This window comes from Rhinichthys klamathensis, unplaced genomic scaffold (assembly GCF_029890125.1).
Source record: "Rhinichthys klamathensis goyatoka isolate OS25496 unplaced genomic scaffold, OSU_Roscu_1.1 h1tg000102l_1, whole genome shotgun sequence".
In the NCBI taxonomy this organism is placed as follows: Eukaryota; Metazoa; Chordata; class Actinopteri; order Cypriniformes; family Leuciscidae; genus Rhinichthys; species Rhinichthys klamathensis.
In genome coordinates, this window is record NW_026606641.1 from 306,938 (window position 1) to 328,719 (window position 21,782).

General features: G+C 38.4%; 1 protein-coding gene across 1 annotated transcript in view; it reads right to left on the minus strand.

Annotated features, from left to right (window-relative positions):
* tcf25 (transcription factor 25 (basic helix-loop-helix)) overlaps positions 1–21,454 on the minus strand; it is a 283,115-nt gene extending 261,661 nt beyond the window's left edge. Inside the window, exons 1-3 of the mRNA XM_056253099.1 lie at positions 21,180–21,454; positions 13,435–13,536; positions 13,206–13,259 (exon numbers count right to left, since the gene is read on the minus strand). Coding sequence (XP_056109074.1) covers positions 13,206–13,259; positions 13,435–13,536; positions 21,180–21,344 — 321 coding nt within the window. The 5' untranslated portion in view covers positions 21,345–21,454. The remainder of the gene's footprint in view (positions 1–13,205; positions 13,260–13,434; positions 13,537–21,179) is intronic.
* Positions 21,455–21,782: the final 328 nt, after the last annotated feature.

Consider the following 21,782-nt stretch of genomic DNA (forward strand, 5'->3'; position numbering starts at 1 on the left):
TTGTGGTTGTTCGAGCACGAACGGTGTGGTGTAACGTTTTGGTGTTGACGAATAAACGGATGATCGATTCTGAAGTGTATCTTTTTGTATAACATTGGTAGCAGAGGATGGTTAGCAACTACAGAGTACCACCAACATTTGATGAAGGAAAACCATATGAAAGTTGGAAGAATGAAGTCGCAATTTGGACCAGGGTTACGGAGCTCGAAAAAAAGAAACAGGCACTTGCTGTGGCTTTGGCGCTGTCGGGAAGAGCGAGAGAAACGGCAATGGAAATACCGGTAGATGATTTGAATAAGGACACTGGCATGGACACTTTACTTGTGAAACTCGATGATTTGTTTCTCAAAGAAGAAAAGGACCAAGTTTATGAGGCGTACTCGAGTTTTGACCGGATTATGAAAGATAGCGCTGTTTCCATGACAGACTATATAATTGATTTTGAACAGCGGTACTCGCGGATGCGTAAATATAAGATGGAGCTTCCCGATGCAGTGTTAGCATTCAAACTGCTCGACACCGCGTGCTTAGAAGTGAAAGACCGACAGTTAGCTCTGACAGCATGTACAGATTTGAATTTTGCTTCAATGAAGTCAGCACTGAAGAGGATTTTCGGAGGAAAGTCTGCTTCTACAGTGGGGATTAATCAGGAAACAGCATATGTAACGGAACAAAGACGACAAAGGAGCAAGCCATGGTCGCAAAATGTTCAGCAAAAGACACCACTGCCTGGTACTAACCCTCTGGACAGGTATGGACGCAGATCAAAATGTGCTGTTTGTCAAAGCACGTTCCACTGGGCCAAAGACTGTCCACACAGAGGTGAGCAAGTCAAACTGACTGAAGATTGTAAAACAGATGATATAGAGGAGTGCAACATTACTCTGTATACAAAAGAGTCGCCCACTGAAGCAGAAATATTTATGACAGAGTGTTTCGGCTCAGCAATAATAGACACTGCATGCACACGGACTGTGTGTGGACAGGAATGGATAAATAGCTACATCGCTGAACTAAGCCAAAACGAGATAAAAGACCTGAGGAAGTCAGAAACACACAGTCACAGACCCTTTAAGTTTGGTGATGGAAAAGTGGTCTATTCCAACAGAAAGTTGAAAATTCCTGCAAAGATTGGACAAACTAAGTGTCATATTGAAACTGAAGTTGTGCCAGCGAAGATTCCACTACTCTTGAGCAAGGCATCCATGAAAAGAGCAGGGACAGTGCTGGATATGGAGAATGACAGTGCGGTGATGTTCAGTCAACCTGTAAAACTTGACTTTACAAGCTCTGGTCATTACTGCGTAAACATTATGGACAATGAAAAGAGAAACATTCAAGGTGATGACTGTGTCTTGGTAGCTGTTGAAGATGTCTCACTAACGGAACAAAAGAATGAGGATGTACAAAGTCAGTGTGATGAGGAAATACTGACAATCTCAGAAAAAATTAGCTCAGCAGAAAAACACAAAATCCTGATGAAGCTTCACAGACAATTTGGTCATGCTTCTGCTGATAGACTGCAGAGACTTCTTACCAGCTCAGGCAATAAAGATGCAGAATGTAGTGTCATTCTGGAAAAAATTGTGAGTGAATGTGAAACGTGTCAAAGATACAGTAAGACCAAACCAAAGCCTGCTGTTGGCCTACCACTGGCAACTCAGTACAATGAAACTGTTGCAGTAGATCTGCATGAACTTGAACCAGGTGTGTGGTATCTCCACATCATTGACCAGTTCACAAGGTTTAGTGCAGGCAGCATACTGACCACGAAAAGGTCTTCTGAAATAGTGAAACACTTTGTCCATATCTGGATAAGTGTACATGGTCCACCTCAGAAACTGTTTAGTGACAATGGGGGAGAATTTAACAATGATGAGGTTAGAGACATGGCAGAAAACTTCAACATAGAAATAAAGACAACAGCAGCATACAGCCCGTGGAGCAATGGACTTATAGAGCGACACAACCAAACACTTATAGAGATCATAATGAAAGTGAAGACGAGTAACGGCTGTGACTGGGACACTGCATTGGACTGGGCTCTTATGGCAAAGAACACCATGCAAAATGTCCATGGCTACAGTTCTCATCAGTTGGTGTTTGGACAGAATCCCAACCTGCCCTCTGTTTTAACCGACAAGCCCCCAGCTTTAGAGGGCACCACGAAAAGTGAGTGGGTGGCAAAACACATCTCTGCTTTACATGCATCAAGAAAGGCGTTCACTGAAGCAGAATGCTCAGAAAGAATACGGAGAGCACTGCGTAAACAACTGCGTAACACAGATGAAAAATATAAAATGGGTGACAAAGTGTACTACAAGAGAGTTGATTGTCCAAAGTGGAAAGGACCAGGAGTTGTCATTGGCCAGGATGGTGCAGTGGTGTTTGTCAGACATGGAGGAACCTGCATTAGGGTACACTACCTCAGACTAAGAAAAGTAAACACAGACAGCAGAGATCAACATGTCGATAAGGATGATGCTGAAATTGACACAAACAATGTGCATAGACAGGAGATGACAGGAGATGCTGTCAACAACACAGAGGGAACAGAAACTGTAAGCGAAATGCAGCAGAGTTCGGTGCAAATTGAGCACACAGGGGCATCCACTATGGAGCAGAATGAAGCAGCACAACACACAAGTGACGACATGGGGACACAAATTGATACAGAGCAGGGAACTGATGTCCGTCTAAAAACAGGGCAAGTTCTAAAATACAGAGACAGAGACAGTGGGTCTTTGCACACAGCAAAAGTATTAGGACGTGCAGGCAAAGCTACTGGCAAATATAAAAACTGGTACAATCTTCTGCTCATAGAACCCACAAATGTTGCAGGCAGTAAAGATTCAGTTGACATATCATGTTTAGAGTGTCTTCAAATAGAACCTGCTGTTACTGATGTTAGTGTCACTAATGTTAGTGAGGACGTATTGGTAACAAAAGATCTATCCTTTGACCAAGCCAAACAAGATGAGATGAAGAGTTGGAGAGATAACAGTGTGTTTGAGGAAGTTCAGGATGAGGGACAAAAGTGCATCTCAACCAGATGGGTGTGCACTCTCAAGGAAACACTAACTGGACTAGTACCGAAAGCACGATTGGTGGCCAGAGGTTTTGAGGAGTTAAATGTGTTAGAGCTACAAAAGGATTCACCCACATGTGCTTCAGAGTCTCTTCGACTGCTGGTGGCAGTTATTTGTCAAAGACAGTGGACACTTCATTCCATGGATATAAAATCTGCATTTCTGCAGGGAATAGAACTGTCACGTGACATCTACATCAGGCCTCCCCCTGAGGCTAACTGTGAGGGAGCATTATGGAAGCTCAAAAAGTGTGTATATGGTTTGGCAGATGCTTCATTGTACTGGTACAATAGAGTGAAAGACATAGTACTGAAAGCAGGAGGAAAAATGTCCAAGGTTGATCCAGCTGTTTTTTATTGGCTAGATCAGGACTGCACTGTAACTGGGGTGCTTGCCTGTCATGTGGATGACTTCATATGGGGGGGCACGCAACGTTTCTCCACAACTGTGATACCACACCTTCGATCTGTTTTTCAAGTTGGACGTGAGGAACATGATCACTTCTGTTATGTGGGAATAGATTTTGTGACTTGACGGAAAAGTACAAATTCACCAGGAAAACTACATTCAACACATGCAGCCCATACATATGGATCCTTCCTGAGCTGTGGAACAAGACTCATCTCTCTGTGAGGAGGAAAAGGATCAGCTCAGGTCCAAAATAGGCCAAATTCTCTGGGTGGCAAGGCAGAGCAGGCCAGATGTCATATTTGATGCTAGCAATTTGACATCAAACATAAAAAATGCAACTGTGCAGACAATCCATGAAGCAAACCGGATAGTGTGCAAACTTAAGTCCAAGAAGGTCATTCTAAACTTCCAACACTTGGGGAGAGACAGTGCTCTTAAGATAATTGTGTTCAGTGATGCTTCGTTTGGAAATCTTTCAGATGGAGGTACCCAAGGAGGGCACCTGATTCTTCTAATGGGAGAAAATGGAAAATTCTCACCCCTTTCATGGCAATCAAAGAGAGTCAAAAGGATTGTGCGGAGCACACTTGCTGGTGAAACATTGGCGATGTCTGATGGAATTGACAATTCTATCTTTCTGTCCACACTGTTCTCAGAACTAACTACTGGTGATGCTGAACATGCTCCACCAATAATCTGTGTCACAGACAATCATTCGCTTGCTGATGCACTTAAGTCCACAAAGTCAGTCTCTGAGAAAAGACTCCGCCTGGAGATAAGTAGTATCAAAGAACTTGTCCAAACACAGAGAGTTGAGCGAGTACTGTGGTACAACACAAAAGAACAACTTGCGGACTGCCTTACCAAGAAGGGGGCATCAGCTTGTCAGTTACTCAAAGCACTGAGTGAAGGACAATGGAAACTGAATTAAAACAGTCTGTCTTTGAGTTGTACTCGAGAGCTTGTTAAAATATACTAGGTTGTATTTTTGTTCAAGGAGGTTGTTGTTCAGTAGGCCTATGTCCTGTTAGTATACTGAATTGAAAGATTATTATTATTAATTTTTTTTTTTTTTTTTTTTTTTTTTGAAGAGTGGGAGTTTGTTAAGTTTAAGACATGTTAAGTTTAAGACATTAAAAAAAATGTGTTCATGCACATTATACCTCTGTGCTGAATATTGTTTAATATTTCACATGACGCTTTACCGGGAATAAAAATGGGACTCATATTATGAAGTTCCCGGAAGTGCGGTTGTTGTGGTTGTTCGAGCACGAACGGTGTGGTGTAACGTTTTGGTGTTGACGAATAAACGGATGATCGATTCTGAAGTGTATCTTTTTGTATAACAATAGGTACATTCTTTATTTTCAAGTGCTTTGTGCTAATCGCGAAATGGAATAGTGTCTGTAAACAAAAAGACTGTTTGAATCGCGTTTTTGTGTGTGAATGAATGAACAGCTTTTACCTAACTATATTCCAATACTGAGATGAGTAAAAATCGACTGAAATATGTTGAAATAAAATATTTTTGTATAAGCAACGTATTAAACTGCAAATTAACATTTATATGTCCTAATCATAAAAACGATATGTTACATATGAAAGACAAGATGTCGTTTTTACTGTAAAATACTGCCACATCAAATAAGCTTGTTGCTAAGATGTTATTATAGTGTTTGTTCGATTGTAAGCTATATTCAAACTAATTAATCCGCAACTGTGAAATATGTATGATAAAATGTATACTTTAGTATATAATACAAAGAAAGATTACATTTGAAATATAGTTAAAATTTTAATTGTTGTTGTAATTGTTACCTTTTTATTAAAATAGCAAAAATATATGTAGGCTACATATAAATAAATCTTAGGTAAATCTTAAAAGCTCAATATAAGCCTCCTCTTTAAATTATTTGTATTGTGTTTTATTAGTGACACATTTGGGATACATTCCCAAACTTTCTGTAAAAACAGTATGATAATTAACTGCACAATTACTAGAAATTTTTACATTTGATATTATACAATTTGCAAGCACAATTTGAAAAATAAATAAATAATTGGAACTGTGAACCAATTTTGTATTATATAGGCATATATATATATATATATATATATTGTCATTGCATTCTTGTGGCTCAGTGACACACCTGAATGAAAGGGTCATTAGTATGCAGCCCCACTATGCGCTCATTATGCGGGCCCATTGTCTTCTCAGGTGTGAATCACAGCAGGTCACACCCCTGCGCATATTGCCTTTCCAAACAAAAAGTGTCATTTTTAAATTTAAACCAATCTATTGTGTTATGTGAATGATAAGGCAGGATGATTTTCAGATCATTTTGAAGAAAAAACTCTAGGCGACAACATCCATTAGTCAAAAGTCTTGTGGACACATATTTAGTATGTGTTTTGTGGCCTTATTTCAGAAACTTTAAGTTTTAGTTTTTTCAATAACCACGCATAAACAATATTCTCTCAAAAATACAAAAATGTACATACATGTTGATAACACATTATGTTAGCCCTGTGTGTGCTAAATAGAGTGTAATTACACCTTTGCCAGTAATATGTTTATAAGCAACTGAAAAAAGCACAAATGTCAGAGTATGTCAAAACATCTCAAGGACCCCAAAAACACCTTGGACCCCAGAGGGTTAAAATGACTGCTGTGTTCGTTATTACACCCAAGAACAGAACACCACAATCGCTTAGACGCCATTCTGCTCATAGACAGTGCTCCAGCATATCAACAATGACCGCGCCGGTCCGTGCGGACTATGATTGACAGCTAGCTCACGAGCGAGGGCGGGTCTGTGTTGAAACCTTTCTGTCAATCAACAATCGTGGGAGGGGCGTGCGAGCTTGTGACGTCACAGGCTCGAACGGCTCGATTTGAGGCAGGGGAAAACATATAAGGAGATTAAAACAAAACCACTGGATGGATTTTTATCATTATATGATGGCTGTGTACAGACACTGCCAACACATATTTCAGTACAATCAACTTGTAAAAGTGCATGTACCATTATATGACCCCTTTAAGTCTGACACAGAGAAAGGGATTCGTCTTTGGGAGAAAAAGAAGAAATGACATTTGGAAAAGCTTTCATTTCATCATGTGTGTGTAGGCTACTTCTAACATGTTTGGTTGGTAAAATAAATATGTTGTAAATTCAAATCAGAGCATTTTCTATGGAATGCCAAAGCTGACTTAATTAAAAATAAATAAATAAATACATAAATAAATATACGAATAAATGTAAAAAAGCAAAAATACATAAATAAATATACAAAGAAATGTAAAAAAGTACAAATAAATGAGTATTTATACTTTTATTTCATTATGTATAATTGTATTTTTTCACACATTTATTTATTTTTTTATTTATACATTTATTTATTTTTTTATTTATACATTTATTCATTTATTTATTTCCACTTTTATTTATTTCCACATTCATTTATGTATATATGTTTTTATGTCTACATTTATTTATTTTCACATTTATTTATTTATACATTTATTTATTTCCACATTTATTTATTTCCACATTTCTTTGTCCGTATGCTAATGAGAGGGGCGTGTTTTACCTCAGACATCAGCAATCGAGCTCAGAGTGGCAGTGCTGATGCTTTGAGGCCACAGTTACACCTTGTGGTGTGTGACCAAACGAAACACAAGAGGTGTGCAGACAATATCACATTTTAAGTCATGTATATCACCCTAACTGTATGTAGGGTAGACTATATAGGGTTAACACACATAGCACACATGAACAGAAACTGCACTTCAACGGGTCTGATAGCAGACACTTGGACATGGAAGCGCATGAAAGTATCCACTATTAATAACAATGTAAACGCGGTGGATAGGGCTGATAAGAGCTTGCGTTTATTGTCGATGAGACTCGCACACCAGCGCAGAACGCGGAGAGAAACCAGCACACATTTCACTGACTCCTACGCAAGCATATTGATCCGTGTATTGAGTCGCGTTTCAAACTCATTGTTTACATTCGCGTTTCATAATTTCGTATGCATAACAGGTGACAATTCAAATGCTTAAAACACAACCCATATTTCATAGATGCTGCTCTTAGATACTGATTAATCACAAGTCATCAATTTGGAATTATTCTTAAATCAAACAAAAGGGGCTCATGTAAACGCAGCTAGTGAGCCACGCATCTCACCCCATGCAGTGGAGGACAGAAGCATCATCATGCCCATCAAACAGCACCTGTCGTGCCCATGGGCGTGGTGATATTTCCCCCTATAAATTGATGTTATATCTACCCAAACCTTATTAAATAGGCTATACATCATCATATATGTCAAGTTCTTAATATTAATCGATAAACTACTCAGTTATAATTATAATAAGGCACTATGGCTGTTATCAGTAAAATAAAATTAACAAAAGTCAGTAAGTCATTAAAAGTCAAAATCTTAATACAGAGGAGAATCCTTTTACACTGCAATTACAATTGCATAAAAGTCGTTATGAGATTAATGTTAAAAATAAATGAATATAGAAATATGAAATGATGGAATCAATTAAATTGTATGTTTAAATATGAAACTAAAACAGCCAGTAGGTGGCGGTAAGTCACTGTCTAAACGAGTGAGTCATATCATTAATTCAGACCGATTCGTTAAAATACTGATTCATTCAGTTCGGGGGGAAAATTATAATAAAATTATCTCATACATGGGCTTTTTTTTTTTACAGCATTTCATCTCAGACACACATCGCCCCGCCATAATTTTGCTCCTTGAGCTGTACAGTTTAACAGTAACAGGTGGTGTTTTACCCCGAACTGAATGAATCAGTATTTGAATGAATCGGTCTGAATTAATGATATGACTCACTCGTTTAGACAGTGACTTACCGCCACCTACTGGCTGTTTTAGTTTCATATTTAAACATACAATTTAATTGATTCCATCATTTCATATTTCTATATTCATTTATTTTTAACATTAATCTCATAACGACTTTTATGCAATTGTAATTGCAGTGTAAAAGCATTCTCCTCTGTATTAAGATTTTGACTTTTAATGACTTAATGACTTTTGTTAATTTTATTTTACTGATAACAGCCATAGTGCCTTATTATAATTATAACTGAGTAGTTTATCGATTAATATTAAGAACTTGACATATATGATGATGTATAGCCTATTTAATAAGGTTTGGGTAGATATAACATCAATTTATAGGGGGAAATATCACCACGCCCATGGGCACGACAGGTGCTGTTTGATGGGCATGATGATGCTTCTGTCCTCCACTGCATGGGGTGAGATGCGTGGCTCACTAGCTGCGTTTACATGAGCCCCTTTTGTTTGATTTAAGAATAATTCCAAATTGATGACTTGTGATTAACTAAGAGCACCATCTATGAAATGTGGGTTGTGTTTTAAGCATTTGAATTGTCACCTGTTATGCATACGAAATTATGAAACGCGAATGTAAACAATGAGTTTGAAACGCGACTCAATACACGGATCAATTTGCTTGCGTAGGAGTCAGTGAAATGTGCGCTGGTTTCTCTCCGCGTTCTGCGCTGGTGTGCGAGTCTCATCGACAATAAACGCAAGCTCTTATCAGCCCTATCCACCGCGTTTACATTGTTATTAATAGTGGATACTTTCATGCGCTTCCATGTCCAAGTGTCTGCTATCAGACCTGTTGAAGTGCAGTTTCTGTTCATGTGTGCTATGTGTGTTAACCCTATATAGTCTACCCTACATACAGTTAGGGTGATATACATGACTTAAAATGTGATATTGTCCGCACACCTCTTGCGTTTCGTTTGGTCACACACCACAAGGTGTAACTGTGGCCTCAAAGCATCAGCACTGCCACTCTGAGCTCGATTGCTGATGTCTGAGGTAAAACACGCCCCCCTCATTAGCATACGGACAAAGAAATGTGGAAATAAATAAATGTGGAAATAAATAAATGTATAAATAAATAAATGTGAAAATAAATAAATGTAGACTTAAAAACATATATACATAAATGAATGTGGAAATAAATAAAAGTGGAAATAAATAAATGAATAAATGTATAAATAAAAAAATAAATAAATGTGTGAAAAAATACAATTATACATAAATAATGAAATAAAAGTGTAAATACTCATTTATTTGTACTTTATTACATTTCTTTGTATATTTATTTATGTATTTATTTATGTATTTTTGCTTTTTTACATTTATTCGTATATTTATTTATGTATTTATTTATTTTTAATTAAGTCAGCTTTGGCATTCCATAATTTTCAGTGTCTGAATGGATGTATTCTTGAGTCTATAAGGTAACAATAATATAATAAGATAACAGAAGATAAGATTGTTTGAAATGGGTTTGGCTAAAAGCAAATTTCGGTTTCGTCTATACTATAGGTACTGACTGGGTTAAATAGTATACTAAAAAGAGACTAAAATACAATTTTCATTGACTAAAACTAGACTGTCTTTCGTCGACTAAAACTAGACTAAAATGTCATCAGTTTTCGTCGACTAAAACTAGACTAGACTAAAAAGAGTATGAATGTGACTAAAACTAATAAAAACTAAAATGACAGCTTGACACAAAGACCAGACTAAAACTAAAATTAAAACAGGCCGCCAAAAACAACACTACTCCACAGTATATAGCGCTTTTTACAATACAGATTGTTTTAAAGGTGCAGTGTAATCTTTTCCAAAAATCTAGACGCACCCTAATGGCAGCAAATTTTATTTTGCTGCCAGATACGTATAGCAACTCTCCGTTGGCTTGCGAGCTGGAAAAACCAAACTCTAGTCAGGCCAATCACATTGTGTATAGAGTCGGTGGGTGGGCATAACAATGACGGCAGAGTTGCGACGGTTCCGCGTGAATTCCCTGCTACTTGAACCAAAGAAGATGACTGCTGCTGGCGAACAGCGGTCTTTCAAATCGGCTTTGGCCTCAAGCTTTTCTTTGAGAAAAGAACAAAGAACGACACTGAAGTCATTCTTAAAAAAGGAAGATGTGTTCGGACTACGTCACCTTCTTCGTTGCTCTGGTTGGTTGTATCACTATCCTATTGCGTGCAGAAGGAATTTGAAAGACAACCGTTTATCCCACCCCTCGGATTGAGCCATGCCAATGGTGTGTTACCAGACCCAACATCTTGATGTGGGTCTGGCTTGTCAGGCTAGGAAAATAATGCAACAAAGTTTGTTTCGGTTGTACAGCAGCTCTAGAAGAAAATAGTGTCATTGTCCAGCTTAACTAAGTTCAGTGTTGATTCATTTATGTTGTAAAAAGTTATTAATTTAGTTCATTTATATATACAGCAGCTCTGGAGAAAACCGTGATGTCATCGTTAAGCTCAGTTCAGTTCTCAATCAGCAGCGTCAGTACAGTCAGATCAATAATATTGTTGAATATTAAGTGTCCCCAACTAAGCAAGCCAGAGGCAACAGTGCCAAGGAACCCAAACTCAATCAGGTGAGACTAAATGGAGAAAAAAAAAATTGGGAGAAACCAGGCTCAGTCAGGGGAACAGTTCTCCTCTGGCCAACAAAAGCACAACAATTATGATTCAGGCTGCATTACAGGTCAGAAGTCAGTCAAATCTGTAAGTAATTGTAAGTAATCTTCCTCACTTCCCATAGAATGATGGAGTTCAAATTGTACGGAAATGGCCTTGTAACCGTTCCTAGATTGATGGGCAGCAACAATTGCTTCAGCAACAAGATCATTGCTGATGTCCTTGACATTGTGTTAACACACACCTGAATGATCCAGCAAACTGTCAAAACTTCTGCTTTTATAGAGATGGTCACGCTTGCTGATGATCAATTAATCAAAGGTATTTGATTAGCAGTGCCTGAATCCTACTTACCCTTTTAATTTCTATGAAAGCAGGTGTAATATGTAATCTGTGGTTGTATTTACTTAATTGTAAGACCTGCCAAGGACCAGATGATTTTTTATTGTGTCCTGATACCTAAAACACAGAATTCAAAAGGGTGTACTTTCTTTTTCACATGACTGTGTGTATATATTCTTGGATCCTGCTATAAAAGGTTCGCAGTTTAGCGGTATTTAATTTCTCAAGTATTTAACAACAGAAAGTCGAAAGTTCCATGACTGCATGACACTGTTTCTGTATATTTAATACTAAAAGCATCCTGCTTCAAAGAATCTACATCTATTGTATAAAGCGCTATAGAAATAAATGTGCCTTCACTGATGTGCCGAATTGCAGAGCAAACATATCCACATCGCTATGATCAGATGCTTTCTTGCTGCTGTTCTCTCACCACTGTTATTTTTGTTGTGTGTTTATTTTGTTATTGAGAGGAAAGCGTGCAGTACATTGTTATGGAAAAATTTATATTTTAAGTCTTTTCTTATTTACTTTCTTAAGACATTGTGAGGGTTTTCTTTTAATTCAATCATGTATGTCTCTCCCTGGAATATTTGCATACCTGGTGGAAACAAAGACACACACACACCGCAAATGGTCAGACAGAATCTCTGAATTAGTTAGCATGGGTAATCAGGAAAGACAAAGACTATTCAGCCTTTGACTCCGCAGGTGTGAGGACAGTAAAGCCCAGGGGGGTGGGAGAATCACCGTCGTTTGCAGAGATTTCCTGACCTCATCAGCATAGCAATGTGATCTAATCACCCTGATTGTATCACCCACACCTTCATATTATTATAGAGACAAAAGGGGTATTCAGCCTTTGACTCCAAAGATGTGGGGGGCTAGAGGGTCCATTATGCTAACTAGCTAGAACTGGTTAGTTTGGGGTGAACGGAAAACTACAGGAGGAAGGCTATAAAGGCTGCCTGTTTGCAGTGTGTGGCAGGTATTGTTCCATCATAGGGCAGCTGCTGTGGTGTGTTCTTGAACAACCCTCCTTTAAAAGAAATAAACTTTCTTTTAAAGTACAATTGGAATCTGATGTCTCTTACTGTGATGCTTGTTTTGTTAATTATTGTTTTTTGCCACAACAAGCATATATTTACATATTCTATTGAAACGCCACTCTCAACAGCGCAGATGGAGTCGGGATGTTACGTGAGCTCTCAGATTGTGTTTCCAGAGGATTTTAGCATGGCTTATTTTGCAAACAACATGACTCTTGTCGATTTCCTTAGTGGTTTCTTTATAGCGGAAGCCAAAATGAGTCCACACTTTAGCTCTGTTCACTGCGGCAGGAGCAGGAATAATTCTATCGTCTCGTTAGCTGGGTCTGCTAACGCTAGTGATGCACCCTTGTGCTTTTCCATGTCAGTTAACGTTCTGAGATAACACTGCCATGTAGCGGTCAGGTTTAAACCAAACATAAAGCAAATGACACGAATCTTGGATGTAAACAAATAAATTAATGTAAACAAATAAATATCGAAACAATTTTTTTGAGAATCGAGACAGTATCGCCAAACATAATATTGCAATATTAATGTGTATCAATATTTTCTTACATCCCTACCCCAGATGTGTTAAAGAATTTGTAAATGCCTTAGTGGAAGAATGGGGTAACATCTAACAGCAAGAGTTGGTAAATCTTGTGCAGGCCATGAGGATGAAATACACTGTAGTAATTTAAACAGCTGGCAGCCACACCAGATACAGACTGCTACTTTTGAAAGTGAGAGGATGTTTCCATTTTTGCTGAGTTTAAATGCATAAAAAAAATTCCAACCTTTCCATTCTCAGCAGGTGACTTTTTCTTCTTCTTTTTCTTTGACTTCTCATTCTACAATAAAGAACATTAAACAGAAAACAGATTTGAAAAATGAAAAGAATCAAGATTAAGTTAAAATGCACTCAAATGTTCTCAACAGTGTATTTTACAAAACTCTCACAAAAAAGTCACGGCTGTACGTTTATGTATGTGGATGATGATGCTAATGTATCAAGGTTCTACACACCTTCACAGCATCTTTCCCCATTGGAGCTCCTTGTTGTCTGTCATTGATTCCCTCTGCGGGCTCCTCATCTGACGGACATACATCCACATCAGCCTCACCTATCTGACACACACCGACACCATTACACCATTAAAGACTTTGTATCTGACATGACAGCATCATCATGATTCATGACACTGACACAAAGCATTATTAGGCTAATACTCGATCTATGGGCAGCAGAGATGATAGCAGTATGACAGGCTGTTTGAAGTAGTTTCATTTGGAGAATAGCATTTGTGAAATTGTAGCATCATTTTTACCTATACACGGCTGTACATATATTTCGGTCTGTACGATGAATACACGCGTACAATACAGTTTTGCATGTATGTGAGACAGCCACTTGTTTGTGTGAAGTGAGAGATTGTTGTATGCTTGTTTGTGTGAAGTTAATATAGGGCTGCAGTCAAAGTGATGGCAAAAGCCGGGGTATATGCATTTTAAATATATGCTTGTTTCATGGTGACGTACGCTTTGTGATCAGAGCGGCTCGATCGGTTCACACTTCGCAGTAAATGCTGCTAATCTCAGAAAGCTGAGTTTGAGTAACTTATCTTTCCAAACTTGTAATGAGAAGCAACTACAAACCTGTTGACAATAAAAAGAAAACATTAAATTACATTTTTACTCCAAACTCACATCGTCAGTCGAGTGTTTGAAATAACTTTCTTTTGTGATCTGACGTCGCTTGATATCACAGAATGAGGCAGAAATTATATTTAAAGGAACACTCCACCGTTTTTTTAAATTGGGGTTATTCACTGTCTCCCCTACATTTAGATGGGTGGGCAAATGCATTTTTGTCTCAGTGCATGCATTGTCTTAGTCTGGCAGCGCCGCCGCTAGCTTAGCTTAGCATAATGAATGGAATCCTATGTTGCCAGGTAGCATGTCGAGTAAAAGTGATAAAAAAAAGTTTGTTTATTTAAGAAATTAATAATAAATAATAATAAAGCAAGATACCTTGTTGAAATATGTGAGTTGTGTGGTTTATGTAAACTACAAAAGTAAAGTATAAATTCAAATGATTGTGACAGATGTGAAGGGGGAGGAGAATTGATACGTGCGTCATGTTTAGTCGATAAAACTCTTCCGCAAAGGGTACACCTGTGTATCCTCGCTCATAGCTCCTCTGGAAGCCTCCTCACTCCTCGATCCTCGCCTCCTCGCGGTGCAATTAGAGAATTGAGATGTCCTTCAAGATGGCTGAGCTCGATTGGTTTCCGGGTCATAGGATGGAGGACGGAGGAGCGAGGAGACGAGGAGGGATATTGAGAAGCACCCTAGGTGATTTCCTAGGCAGAGATTGATTTGGGACTATATATGGAATAGGGGGGAAGCACAGGCGAAGCACTACTTGGGCGCAGAGATATCACGCAACACCTGAAATAAAGCTTGCCACAAAGAACCGGCGAAAGTAATGATTATGCATGAAACATTTGAATTGTTGGTAAATTGATAAAGTTGACGATGCAGACTCGCCATCTTCGCAGTAGTGAACGCGCCTATAGAGAGAAATGCACACTTCATATGAAGTGTGCACGCGCCGACACCTCCGTGTCCTGATTATATTGTCCACTATATTTGCTTCTTATTTATTAATCCAGGCAAATTTGTTGTTGAAACATTGATTAAAATGAAGATACAATTTATACAAAACGAAATAAACTTTAAAGAAAGGCTTTCTACAAAACAAAACTTAAGTGGTCAAAATCATGTCTGACTCATTCAATGTTTTCCGATATATTGGTCATCGTATAATCCTATCTTACTCATATCATGCGGTTCCCTTTTCATATAATAAACAGATTAAATAAATAAAAATAACATTATCTAAAACATAAATATGAAACGTATGTTTACGTTTTTTAACTTATAACCGTCACACCGCTCCGCTTTGCTCACATGCTCTGGTGTGTAGCTTACTGTAGTTAGTATACATGCATGTGGTGGAGGGGTGCGAGTTTCGAATAATAATCAAATAATACCCAGCGATCTTCGAATATTATTTTTGCTTAATTTCGTTTTGTATAAATTGTATCTTCATTTTAATCAATGTTTCATCAAGTAAATTTGCCTGGATTAATAAATAAGCAAATATAGTGGACAATATAATCAAGACACGGAGGCGCCGGCGCGTGAACTGCATCGCGTAAATGAACCGAAACTCAGTGTATAAGCTACTTGCCTCACAGACCTGTATATCTATAGAAAGCTTGAAATGTGTACTTTTAAACAAAACAATTAAAACTAAAAGAAATTGGCTACTCTCTGCTCGTAGGCTAATTCATATGAAGTGTGCATTTCTCTCTATAGGCGCGTTCACTACTGCGAAGATGGCGAGTCTGCATCGTCAACTTTATAAATTTTATCAACAATTCAAATGTTTCATGCATAATCATTACTTTCACCGGTTCTTTATGGCAAGCTTTATTTCAGGTGTTGCGTGATATCTCTGCGCCCAAGTAGCAGTGCTTCGCCTGTGCTTCCCCCTCATATAGTCATAAATCAATCTCTGCCTAGGAAATCATAGTCATAATCAGCATTGCTATTTGTATTCGAATAAGCAGTATTCGAATAAGCAGGCCACAAGAAGTAATTATTTTTATTTTTTTATCACTTTTACTCACGACATGCTACCTGGCAACATAGGATTCCATTCATTATGCTAAGCTAAGCTAGCGGCGGCGTTGCCAGACTAAAACAATGCATGCACTGAGACAAAAATGCATTTGCCCACCCATCTAAATGTAGGGGAGACAGTGAATAACCCCAATTTCAAAAAACGGTGGAGTGTTCCTTTTAATGCCCACTGAAGTGCCTTGGAACGCGCAGCTTTGTATGATGCGTTGACGTAATTTTCACTGAAACAGGAAGCTAATGCAGGACATTGAATGGCTCCTCCCCCTTTTCAAATAGCCAATAGCATTTAGTTTACCTAACAGACTGAAATCCGTACTTAACAGCACCATGGAAGCGAAAGATGATACGTTGGATTCAATAGTAGAGGTATGAATAAACTGCAGGTAAAGCGCAGCTGGACCCCGCGTGATCCGAGATGATAACTTATCTTATAGCTTAATGATTTTGAGACATATACTTCCTTTAAGTTTCGTTGAGGGAGACCGGTTTAAGAACAGAAAACGCAAAGTGCTGTTAGAAACTTAGAACACCGATATCTTTGTTTCTCTGAAGCGTCTGTCAGCAAAGCGCCTTTTCTCACTCGAGCATAAATTGCTGGTGGCGCCCCTGCATGTGGATAATATTGTTTTTCTCAATATAAATGTGAAACAATATAAACACGATAATCATACGCTGACTCGAGTGTGTTTGTACGTTCTGTACGATATCTGGCGCAATCGCTTTATTAGGCATTTTTTTTTCCGTTCGCGCTGCTTGAGCATGCTTTTATTAATGCTTTTGTTTATTATATTTTTTGTTTACACATAGGCCTACTGTTTAATGTTTTCAACTAAAAGAAAACTTTAACATATTGTAAGCTTGTTGTGTATATTGCCTAATTGTAAGCTTGTTCAGAAATGGTGACAAAAATGTAAAAAAAAAAAAAAAAAACATCTTTTTCGTTAAACGTCATTTAAATAAACGAATAGGGGTGGGAATCTCTAGGCACCTCACGATTCGATTCGATTACGATTCAGAGGGCTCCGATTCGATGCTAAATCGATTATCAGAATCTTTTTTTTTGTGTGTGTGTGACTATAAATACTTTGCTTTAAAAGTACAAAGTAATGACCCATAAAGAATTAACGTACAATATATTTTATTAACATTGCAAAGAACCAACAGGAAAATACATGTGTGTCTGAACTAGCAGCAGCATATTTGTAGTAAATTAATAATATAACAACGACCGGTAACGTTACAGCCGAGTGTTTTTCCTCCTCTGGCTGGAAACGTGTCATTTGGCTTCATGTGTCTTGTTTCCGAAATATTTTAGTTTTACTCTACAAAGCTTACAACTAGTGTGGCTCTTGTCCAGCTCCTTTCCCCCTTCAACTTCAGAAGCCAAAATATTTCCACACGTCAGCTTTTAACGAGGAGGGTGTTTGGATTTGGCGCTCAGCCATCGCGTCCGCGTCTGTTATGTGCACGCCACAGACGGTCCGGCCACTGCACTTCCGCGCTTCAGAGTTCCGTCTTTCGCGTTCCGTCAATATTACGTTATTATAAATATATATCTAAAAAAAATTTTTTTTTTTTGAAAATCGATTTTTGACAATTGTGAATCGATTCAGAATCGTCCACGTCCGCATCGCGATGCATCTAAGAATCGATTTTTTCCCCCACCCCTATAAACGAATATTCGATTTTTATGAGCCCGAATATTCGAATGCAATATTTTTGAAAAATGCCCATCCCTAAAAAGAACCCTCCGTGTTCAGCGATCAGGTTTCACTCTCACGCAGAATTTTACCCATATTTAAGGCCCTGTTTACACGAGAACGCTCACGGGTGAAAACGTAAAAATATTTTATCAGATGTGCCTTTCGTTTACACAGCGACGGCGTTTTGGGGGCTTAAAAACACAAAAAAGTGAAACCACCCTCCAGAGTGAAAATCTTAAAAACGCCCCACCGTCGCATTCCCGTCTAAAGGGTAAAAACGCAAAAGTCTGCTAGACAGTGAAGGCACAGATCTGCTCACGGTGGCCACCTAGAGTGCATACTACATCGAATTTCACACACTTTTGCGTCACCATATGCACGCAGATTTCCCACCCATAACGCTCGTCTAAACGCAGAATACAAAGTGATAACGCAACTTTTGCGTTTTCTCTTCAGATCGTTTCCGTGTAAACATAGCCTAAAACTTTATAAACTATAGGCCTAATCAGCTTCCAACAGACGGCCGTACGCATCGATTTACGGTGGAAGACTAACCCCTGATCCGACGCACAACGTAATGGCGAACGCAGAAGATCAGAGGAAAGAGCAAAACAAAACACCGGTCACGAATTAGCAATTTTAAAGAGAAATTTTGGAAGATTTCTATACGATAGAAGAGGAGCTTCAGTTTGTTGCACAGCCCTATTTGTTTAAACTGCGAGAGGCGTTTACGCGAGATACTCCTACAACATAAGTCATACAAGCGTCAAGGGTTACACTTCGTAAATCGACTTGCTTGCATATATGCTAATTATTTTAGATTATAAATTTATAAATATTTTAAATATGGGTATTTTTCTTACAAAAACCCATAGCTTCGCTTCAGAAGGACTTTATTTTAACTAAAGTATGTTACAAACGTTACATGAAGACCCTAAAGAATCATACCAACTTGTGGAAAATGGGCATCCGATGACCCCTTTAATCAGTAGGGGTTCAATCTTCAGCTGGCTGGCAGGAGCCGCCACTGGCATGTCATGTGACCTGTCAGTGGCTGGCTGGCAGCTGCCAGTCTGATTCTGGCACGTCACGTCACGTGACCTGTCAGTGGCTGGCTAGCAGCTGCCAGTCTGATTCTGACATGTCACGTGACCTGTCAGTGGCTGGCTAGTTGTCTGGCAGTCTGCCTTTGTCAAAAATCAATGGTTTCTGAAACTTGCCAGTTTTTGTGTTCCTCCCTTTCTAGCTCATTTATTATGCATCTGTTGATATGATTATGTTCTTTAGTATGATTGATGTTTTGGGGACTGTTATCCCAATTAAACCAGTCAAATGTGCCATGATCAGACTGGCAGCTTACTGACGCTTTGCTCGACACTCATGGAGTCAGCCGCGGCTGATCTGCGAGTATAACGCGTTGCCTGACACTCTCGCTGCAAGGAAATAAATTGTTTTTTTATTAAGAATATAATCTCATACATCTATTCATTAGTATGATTGATGTTTTGGGGACCGTTATGATCAGACTGGCAGCTACTGACGCTTTGCTGGACGCTCATGCAGATCAGCCGCGGCCAACAAAGTGCCAGTAAGCTGCCAGTCTGATCATGGCACATTTGACTGGTTTAATTGGGATAACAGTCCCCAAAACACCAATCATACAAAATAATAAATGCATGAGATTATATTCTTAATAAGAAAACTATTAATTTCCGTGCAGCGAGAGTGTCAGGCAACGCGTTATACTCGCAGATCAGCTGCGGCTGACTCATGAGCGTCGAGCAAAGTGTCAGTAAGCTGCCAGTCTGATCATGGCCATTTGACTGGTTTAATTGGGATAACAGTCCCCAAAATATCAATTATACTAAAGAATAGATGCATGATTATATATTCTTAATAAGAAAACTATTAATTTCCTTGGAGCGAGAGTGTCAGGCAACGCATTATACTCGCTGTTCAGCCGCGGCTGACTCCATGAGTGTCGCGCAAAGCGTCAGTAAGCTGCCAGTCTGATCATGGCACATTTGACTGGTTTAATTGGGATAACCGTCCCCAAAACATCAATCATACTAAAGAACATAATCATATCAACAGTTGCATAATAAATGAGCTAGAAAGGGAGGAACACAAAACCTGCCAAAAATCAATGGTTTCTGAAACTTGGCAAAGGCAGACTGCCAGACAGCCACTAACAGGTCACGTGACGTGCCAGAATCAGACTGGCAGCTGCCAGCCAGCTGAAGATTGAACCCCCACTCCCTTTAATGTATTTGTCTGAAAGAAGAATGTCATGTACACCTAAGATGGCTTGGGGGTGAGTAAATCATGGTGTAATTTTCATTTTTGGGTGAACTATCCCTTTATTATATTGATATTTAATATTTGAATATAGGACTATTTTCTCATTTTTGTGTCACTTTAAATAAAAGTGGTAATTTTTCTTTTATTGGCTTGCAGTTTTTTAAATTACGATTAAGTAAAATTATTGCATTTAATTTAAAAGTCTAATAATGATACAATTATACAAAATATTAATTTAAAATAAGAAATTAATCATTTTTAAAAAAGTAATATTTGGTTTCAGTTTTCATCCAAGTGCATCCAGAATTTTCATTTTGGTGATTCCTTATTATTTGTGTAATTGTAGGCTACTTTTCATATTTATTAGTATAGTACAGCAAAACTACAGCGCTTCCAGTAGGCTTTTTTTAATGGAGCTGTCAACACTGGAAACTCTGACGTCATGCAATCAGTTGACGAACACCCCAGTCATATATGATAATGTTATTAAATTGTACATATACAATTATTTTATTCACAGTTTCGTGCTTGTTTTTTTTTGTTTTTTTTTCGTTGCACCGGTTTCTGAATATTCCTTTAAAATTGTACATGCAACATGTCAACATGTAGCCTACACTTTTGAGCTCTAGCGCCGACCCTGGCGATGTAACTCTTGTGGAAAATATAATAAAGAATACAGTCACCGCAGCAATCTTCGCCATGTTTAAAATTTGTGGCAGGAAATCATAATTATCCCCGAACTTCCCAGTTGATGTCCAATTTATTTTAACTAGGAAACTCGTATTTACGATACGTAGACGTGAAGGCAGCAACTAATAAATATGTGAACTACACGCAAGCAGCATTCATATGTGACGACAAACAAATCATACAACAGCTCATATTTCAGAATTACTATGGTATTTTGGGCACCAAAAAGCTTTTAGACTAATAACTTTAAGCACACTGAAGTAACTTATCATGTAAATATCATGTATAGTAATCATTCAATACCATATCAAAGTACCATAGTAATTCCACCTCTACAACATGACAATCACACATGCAAGATGTTACCAGCTCAAATATGTTGCTGATGTTTTTCTGCTTATGGGCTGCTTGTGTGTTAGTCTTCATCTGCTCGTCTTCATCTTTGTCATCTTCCTCAGTAAGTTTGAGCGCGTGTAAAGCGGCCTGAGCGCGCTGCTCGCCCTTCAGCCTACGCAAAGCACGACTCGACATGATGGACGTCAAATCAACTGATCAGTGATCAATAATCTCGCATGGACTCGACCCCAAATGTCTCATAAACTTGAGGATGTTCAAGAGTAGACGCTATAGTCATATAGGAAACACGGGACGTCACCTTAAACGGAAGTGGGTGTGTTCAAAAAGTAGGCGACCCGGATGCTATTTTGTGTACCTTGTGTTGCCATAGACATGTGTTTCCTAATTTTTATATATCCCAATATTAGTATTAGTATTATTTAAACAGATGCAATCACTCCTTATTTATTCAAAAGTAAAATTGGGTCACAATATGAGGGACCCATCACAATTCATGGAAGGATGAAACCTTTTTCTTAATGATTCCACAATGTCTGGTGACGTGGACTATGAATTGATTCAAACAACAAAAAGGGACAACTTTAATCGGGCCAAATTAAGCCTCGGAGATGA